The 8,628-nt window shown below is 37.9% G+C and overlaps 1 protein-coding gene across 1 annotated transcript; it reads right to left on the bottom strand.

The window, feature by feature from the left end:
- Positions 1 to 5,730: 5,730 nt before the first annotated feature.
- On the bottom strand, positions 5,731 to 7,297 carry LOC125583118. Its single transcript, XM_048749683.1, is given in 8 exon segments — positions 5,731 to 6,060; positions 6,063 to 6,163; positions 6,229 to 6,289; positions 6,376 to 6,493; positions 6,578 to 6,646; positions 6,722 to 6,745; positions 6,840 to 6,962; positions 7,181 to 7,297. Coding segments are annotated over 8 exon segments (786 nt in total). The 3' UTR covers positions 5,731 to 5,887.
- Between the last annotated feature and the right edge of the window lie 1,331 nt (positions 7,298 to 8,628).

The following is an 8,628-nucleotide window of genomic DNA, read 5'->3' as shown; positions in this document are numbered from 1 at the left end:
TATTTGACAGAATATAAAAATATAATTTAAAAATAATTAAAATTATTTAATTTATTAGTAAAATTAAAATTCAAAAAAAAAATCAATACCAAAATATTTTATATATAAATAAGTTTTGAATTTATAATACAAGAAGCGGAAAAAAAAGAACTAAGAATCGTTCATCGCCCGGTAGAATTCATCACTCGTCCTCTCTACATCTGCCTCGGCATGTGTGTGGGATGATGACTCGACTGGAATGGGATTTTGTCGTCGCAAGTTCCTCAACAAGGACTCCCATTCCGGATTTGTGGCCGCTACAACGTCCAAGAAGCCCTCGAGTCCACCCACACGAGCTGTGAACGCAGATTGCGTAGAGGCCAACTCATGACGCAGCTCAGCGGACTCTCTACGCAGCTCGTCGGACTCTCTACGCAGCTGAATGACTTCATCATCCCGTGTCTGACCATAAGACGATGTCGCTCTCGGAACATCGTTGACGGAACCAATCCCCAACGTACGTCCCTTTTTCTTAGGGACAACCTTAAAAACAAAAAATAAATATTGTTAGTAAAAATTTAAAGTTAAATTAAATGAATAATAAAAAAAATTAAAATTTTTAAAAATTTACCTCCTCGTAAATCTTATCCACTTCAAGTGTGGATAAGGTGACGGGTAATCCGTCGGTGGACTGCTGGGTCAGCTGGGTCTGGCGGTCCTCAACCTGAGCAACCAAGTCATTGAAGAGTTGCTCGGACTTGCCATCTAGAAATTGGTCCGCCTTATTTTTGTGGGTCCTCTCGCAAAGTTCCGTAAGAGACGGGAGTTGTCCCGTCTCTTTGGCCTAAAAACATTTAAGAAAGTTAGAATATACATATATATATATATATATATATGTAATAAAAAATTATTTAAATTAATTATTTAATTATCATTTCCAAACAGACCCCAGCGTGGGGTTTTTGGCCCGTAGAGTGAAGCATCGGCCTGTGGCCGTGCTCATCTACCGTGTTACGGGAGACAGAGAAAGACTGGACGATTCTGATGGACTCAGGATCCCGCCAATAACGGATGAGGCCATCCCACACATCCGTGGTGAGCTCAGCGTGTTTGTCACGCTCATACCCCTTCGCCTTCGCGTAAAACGTTTTCCTCACCCTCTCAGTGACCCCCATGGATCAATGATATTTTTGCTGTAAAAAAATTTTAAATTTATAATTAATTTTTTTTAAAAAAATATATAAATAATAAAAAAATTAAAGTATATAGAATTAATGAATAGTAACTTACTGCGTAAATTTTGAACCACGTCTTTCTGGCGTAGATCGGAGTCTTTTTCCAGTTCGGATGTGGCATGGAGAAGTAACATTTCATCGTGTCGGTTACGTCCGATGCAAGACATCCGTCAACCCCAAACCTGAAAAAAACAAATTTAAAGTATAAATTATTTATTAATGTTATAAAAGAATTTTTAAAAAAAATTTTAAAAAAATAATTAAGGTAACATACCACAAAGTTCCCTCTGGTTGGTCGGGGTTTATGACTGGTAAACCTTCTCTGTCTGGCTGACTAAGAATGTCCTCGACAGTGTACTGCGAGTAATGAGCACTCGGAGGTACCATCAAATCGGGATGAATCTCGGCGGGCATCGGAGGAGCCATCGGAGGAGGAAAAAGAGGAGGCATCGTCGGAGGAGCCATCGGAGGAACCGATGGTGCACTAGAAGAAGGCGACTGAGAGACTCTCTGAGAAGGCTGAGTCTCGGGAACAGTCTCTTGACCGGAAGAACCGGGATCTGATGAAGAACTGGGAGCTGAAGAAGACGACGGGTCTAAACGACTACCAGGCTCACCGAACATCTGTCTGTAATGGGGAGTAAGTCTGTTCTTTCGAATCGTCTGGAAAAAAAAAATTTAAAATTAACATCCACAGTAATTAACAAATTCTATAAATCTAGCTAAATTCTATACATTAACCACCTAATCAACACTAATCAGTAAACCTATCTAAATTCCCTACACTAACAACCTAATCTACCCTAAACGAAACAAATTAGAGAGGAAATAGAGAGAGAAAGTACCATAGCTACGAAAGGGAGAGGAAGTGGAGAGGAAACGGGAGGCGAAGCTCGCGTGTATATATAAGAAATTAGTAGTCCTCGTAAATTCCTCGTAAACTTACGTGGAATGAGCGAGGCCCGTGTTTCGTTTCCTCGTAACTTCCTCGTAAACTTACGTGGAACTAGCGAGGCCCGCGTTTCGTTTCCTCGTAATTTCGTCGTTGGTTAACGAGGAATTAGCGAGGCCCGTGTTTTCCTTTTACGAGGTCTTTACGACGAATTGGGGAAATTAGATAATTATTTTAAGTTTCGTCGTAAAATCTTTCGAAATGTCCTATAAATACACACCAGTTTGCTTCTCAAATCAAAGACAAACTCACTAATTTTCTTTTCAAATCAGAGATAACTCACCAGTTTGCTTCTCAAATTAGAAAGATTTGAAAAAAAAGATGGAGAGAAAGATACGGGAACACATGTGGACGGAGACAAGGTTAGACTTACGTTACGAGGAAATAACAAGGCTGCTGTTATTTTCTATGAGAAAATAGCGAGGCCCGCCTTTACCTAAGACGGAAATATCGAGGCCTGTCTTTTCCTTAGACGAGGAAATAGCGAGGCCCGCATTTTCCTAAGACGAGGAAATAGCGAGGCCCGCGTTTTCCTAAGACGAGGTCTTTACGACGATTGGCGCTTACGTGGAAATAGCGAGGCCCGCATTCTTTTCGTCGTTATTTCCTCGTAAGTTAACGAGGAACTAGCGACGATTATGTTTAAATCCCTAAAATCCAAAACCCCATACCCCATCTTCCTTATCTTCTACTTCATATATTCCAAACCTCAAACCCATCTTTCCTTTAACCTCAATCTATTCTTTCCATTCCAAACCCCAAATTCTAAAACCACAATTCTTTAACTTATAATCTCAATAATTTATTTCTAATACAAACCCTCGTACCTTACACAAAGTCAAATTATTTCCATTCCAAACCCCAAAGTCTAATACAAACTCCCGCACCTCACATGTATTAAGTCTGAAAAACAAATACATCAATCGGATACTACCTGCAAGTGCTTCATGTACGTTTGTTGGAAGTAGCTCCGCAAATGCAAAGGGAAGTAGTCGTTGCATAAAGACATGACAATCATGACTCTTCATCCCAGAGAACTTTTGACCCCTTTCAACACATCTAGAGAGATTTGAAACATACCCATCGGGGAACTTCACTTCTGATGTCACCCAGTTAAACAACACCGACTTTTTTTCTGAAGACAATCTGAATATCAGAACGGGAACTTATCCATTGCTTTTTATATGTAACTCACTTCTTGAGCAAATATCCGGCAAGTCCAACCTCAATTTTATGTTGTCTTTTTTCTTCCCTGGGACATTCAATATTGTATTCATGATGTTCTCAAAGAAATTCTTCTCTATATGCATCACATCGAGGTTGTGGCACAGAAGAAGATCCTTCCAATATGGCAACTCCCAAAATATACTCTTCTTGTGCCAGTTGTGATGAACACCGTAAGAATCAGGCATATTACGAGAGACATGCCAATTACCACCACAACGAACTGTTTCGTTAGCTCCGTAGTAGTCGATTTGCGCTTCAATTTGTTCTCCAGTTAGATATGGAGGAGGAGTGTCTCTCACAACCCTTTTGTGCCTAAACAAATTCTTGTTTCTTCGGTACGGATGACCAATGGGAAGAAATCGACGGTGACAATTGAACCAACTTGTCTTCCTACCATTCTTCAGTTGAAACGCATGAGTCGTTCCATTACAATATGGACAAGCTAATCTCCCATGTGTAGTCCATCCAGACAACATCCCATAGGCAGGAAAGTCACTTATGGTCCACAAAAGCATCGCTCGCATCGTAAAATTCATCTTCGTTGAGCAGTCATACGTCCTCACCCCTGTTGACCACAAATCCTTCAACTCTTTTATCAGTGGTTGTAGGAAAACATCCAGAGACCTTTTTGGATGGTTCGGACCAGGTATTAATATGGTCAAGAATATTAACTCCTGTTGCATGCACATCTCCGGTGGCAGGTTGTATGGTGTAAGAAAGACTGGCCACAATGAATATTGTCTCCCTGACATTCTGAATGGACTAAATCCATCTGTGCATAATCCGAGATACACATTCCGGCTATTGCTAGCGAAATCCGGATGTACTTTTTTAAAATGTTTCCAGGCTCTTGCATCTGATGGATGAGTCATCTCACCATCCGTCTGAGTATGCTCGGCATGCCATCTCATCTTTCCAGCAGTCTGCTCTGTTTGGTACAATCTTTTCAATCTGTCTGTAATTGGTAGGTACCACATCCTTTGGTACGGTACCCTATTACGTCCCCTTCTTTGCCGTTTGAATCGTGGCTTCTTGCAGAATCAACATTCTTCTAACTTCTGATCATCTCCCCAGTAGATCATGCAGTTGTCGATGCAAACATCTATCATCTCCGAAGGCAACCCAAGACTATAAACCAGTTTCTGAATCTCATAATAAGAATCAGCAGACACATTGTCTTCCGGCAAATACTCATTAAACAAGTCTGCCCATTCATTCATGCAACTTTCAGGTAGACTCTGATCAGTTTTAATATTCATCATTCTAGCAGCCAACAATAATTTAGAGAGACCTTCTCCACAACCACTGTAAAGTGGCTGATTCGCCGCATTTAACATTTCATAAAACTTTTTTGTATCTATATTAGGTTCTTCATCTTCATCATGAGCTACGAATGCATCAGCTACCATATCATGAACCCTATCATAATCTACCATCCGCTCTTCCTGATGGTAACTATGTTCTTTATGCAAATGATCAACCGATTCTTCCTGAAAAATGCTATTACTACAACTAGCTTCATTCTGATCATAATTATAACCTTCTCCATGTTGAAACCAGATATAGTAATTTGGCGTGAAACCTCTATTTATTAAAATGCTTCTAAACATTTTCACGATTTGCCAATTTCGAATTGTTGCATTTCCGACAAGGACAGAACATCTTACCACTTTCTTGGGCGAGCGGTGTGGAATCTGCTTGATGCATAAATGTCTCCAGCCCTGCAAGGTATTCTTTCGTCACTCTCCCGTTAGCATCTCTATGCATATACATCGACCTCCGCAACTCAAAAATATTCCCGGACCCCGACATTTTTTTTTCACGTTTTTTTGTTGTTGTTGTGTTTAAAATGATGTTCAAATGTCCATATTTATAGGAAATTTTCGAATCTGGTAGTTGCAATTTTCCTACGAATTTACGACGAAATTTAGTTAGGAAAAACGTGTTATTTAGTGGATTCAAAATTTCCTCGCTAAGTAGATGTAAAATATTTCCTCGTAAATTACACGCTATATTTACGTCGAGTTTACGAGGAAAGAGTAGTTCATCGTTAAAGCCACGTGATATTACACCAGCTTTACGACGAAATCATTTCGTCGTAACTTTAAGAGGAAATAACGATGATTTTATATTTCCTCGTAAAGTCGATGTACATTTACGAGGAATACTTTTCCTCGTTAATTTTTCTCGCTAAATTTGTGTTTTCTTGTAGTGTATCATTTTTGGTGTCTCATTTTAGATAACATTATATCAAATTTAGTGAGATGGTATCATTTTTGGTATCTCATTGGAGATGAAATTACAACAAATTTGGTGTTTTGGTGTTCCATTGAATCATTTTCGAGGTCAAATAGTTTGCTTTAATAAATGAGTGCGCTGTGTGCAGATCGTAAAAGATCAACTGTTAGTTTGCATCTACTAAAGACAATGAAACATTGTTGTAAAGAGTCTCCGTAGAATCTAAAAACATAACCATTGCTCTAATATCAAGACATTATATAGTACGGTAAGAATGTATCCTCTCAACTGCTTTACCAAATAGTCGATCCACCGGGAATCGACCAACGTTACAATCTTGATGTCTTCTAAGAATGTCTCTTCTTTGTAAATCATCATCTTTCTTGTTTGGACTATAATGTGATGCGAATGTCAAGTTATCTTGTTGAGATCATTAGGCATTGTAAGCTGAAGATCTTCGATCTCAAACAGATTATCAATCACTTCTTGTGTCGCTGATCTCACTCTCGCTGATTTCCTTCTTAACTGCCTCCTGTAACATAACAATCAAGAAACCATGGACCGTAGCGTAAACTTTTTAAGGGTTTAGGTGGAAACCTTTTGGTTTCTGATTTCTCTTTTTCTCCCTCAATCTTGTGCGCAGTTGATGCTCCTATTGCTTCAAAAAGAAATTAATGAATTAAGTAACTACAATTCAGTTCTAGATATATCGAAGCAAGAAGATGCTTAGATAAATATATATACATTTGCCTCTGATGTATCGCCTTCTGTTTGGTACCGAAGGTTTCTCCGATTCTTCATCCGAAATTTTAAGCACATTCTGAGCTGCTGGTGCATTTCTTGGTTGTGTGTTTTCGTCTTTCTGATCCAAAGAGTGAAAATCGTCAGAAACATATCTATCTTTGGTTTAAAATACAGAAGTAAATTGAAATGCAAGAAAGCAAACCTCTTGTTCACAATATGTAGCCTTAAGAAAAGCATTTTTGCAAGTAACCTCGGGGTTCAAAGCTTTCACCTGAAACATATCCAATCTTAGACAGATATTCGCCAAATCTTGTGACCAGAGAGAGTTAAGTCCTTATGGTTTCACCTTGTTTCTAGCTAAATTGATCTCCTGCAAGAAAACAATATATGGTTTTGATACAAATCAGAATTTACAAATTAAAGAGACAAAACAAGAAAAGGAAGCAGACGGTGGTGTATCTTACAGCTAAAAGTTGGAAATTGGTTTGAGCAAGACTCCAATTTTGCACTTTCAATTTGTGAATGCCTTCACGTAGATTCCTCAGTTCGTATCTGCTTAACTCAATTGTTTTGCTCTTTTTAATTGATTAAAGATAACATCTTTCTTTGCATTCAGTGCTTCTAACAAGTTAAGAAAAAAACATTAAAATGGAACAAAAGGATACTCTCTTTCCTCAAGAAGCTTAACCAATGCTACATTCTCCTAATCAAATGAAAACAAAATCGATTTCAGCTAATGAAATCAAGAGTTATAGACTTTAATGAAAACGCAGAATGAGACTGTAACCTTTATCAGACGGTTTACTTGTTCACTCCGCTCTAAATCAGTTTCTTGATGATTAAACTCGTCTTGAGACTGAGAGTTAGTGATATCAGAGAGACTATGCGGCGTCTTGTGACTAAAGGAAGATCTTTTCATCATCCTTTCGTATTTTCTTATACTTCAATTTCGTAAGCGGTGGACACTCAAGTTTCCAAATTGAAGAAATCCCCAATAAAATACTTATTGTTATATAAAAAATGAAAATTTATTCAAAACGAAGAATCAGAATCTACTTTTCTTTTCTTGAGAGATAAAAGGGAAAGTTGGGAGGGAGACGAAGAAGCGAGCCAAAAAAAAAAAAAAAAAGAAAAGGATAAAGTGATTGGAAAGTAGGTTCGGCGTAGCAACGGCTCTCCGAAGCAAAGGGCATCATAAATTGACTTGATAAAACGAACCTTAGTTTTTGAATTTCTGAACCTTGTGCCATTGCGTAACGACCGTGACCCAACGGGGGAAGGTCCATTTGCTTTTTTTTATTGAAACCCAAAACCTCCTTTTTATTGTAACTAGTGGTATTCCGGCGCTACGCGCCGGACTAGTATGTTTTATTTTCTAAAGAGTTTTTTTTTTTTTTTTTTTCTCTAAAGAGTTCGAAATTGTTTTTTTTTTTTTTTGTAGTTGCTTAAGTCAAAAAAGAATAGTGTAAATAGTTTTCATGGATCAATGCATCAAAAATAGAATTGATAGCTGATAGTTACACTAAAGTAAATATAATTGAATTTAAAACATAAAGTAAAATCGATGTTCTAAAAGAAAACACGTAAATGCATGAGTTTGTTTTGTAATCATCTTGTTTGAATGAAGATAACAAATTTGTTCATCCTCTTAAAGTAATAACAATCTTCGCATACTTTATCCATGTCATGGACGTAGCAATATGTTAGGGACTTCATTGTAGACGTATTGGTTAAAGTAGACTATAGTAAGCTAAAATGTGGAACATGCTTTTCGCCAACAAATGATTTGCAATTTACTCCTTATGCTTGTGATGTGAATTAGAGCATGCCTTATGAGTCGATGGTGCAAAAGCTGAGATAAAGTGAAGACGATTGTTAGTTTTGAATTGCATGCAATGGCATCGTTGCAAAGGGAAGGTATTAAGGGTAGTTTTAGTGAATGAGCTCTTATACACATTCATCAATCTAATTTAGACAGACTTCCCTTGTTTTAATCTTATATCAGAATCAAAGCTGAGATGAGTGTATTTGTTTTAGCTGATTTTGTGTGAATAAGTTTAGTATGCGCCTGGCTTGTTTAAACCGTTCTTCTACGACCAAGGAAATACATAACCTGCTTGTTCGGTAGATGAAGTTGTTATTCCTAGATTGTTACTAATTATTCATGACCTCTCCCTTTTTAAATCGCCGCCAAACCTGTCCTAATATTATGCATAACTTAACATATGCTTGTATTGAAAGTCAAAAAAACTC

Source organism: Brassica napus, chromosome C3, assembly GCF_020379485.1.
Source record: "Brassica napus cultivar Da-Ae chromosome C3, Da-Ae, whole genome shotgun sequence".
NCBI classification, from domain to species: Eukaryota; Viridiplantae; Streptophyta; class Magnoliopsida; order Brassicales; family Brassicaceae; genus Brassica; species Brassica napus.
This window is presented reverse-complemented; position numbering and strand designations above follow the sequence as displayed.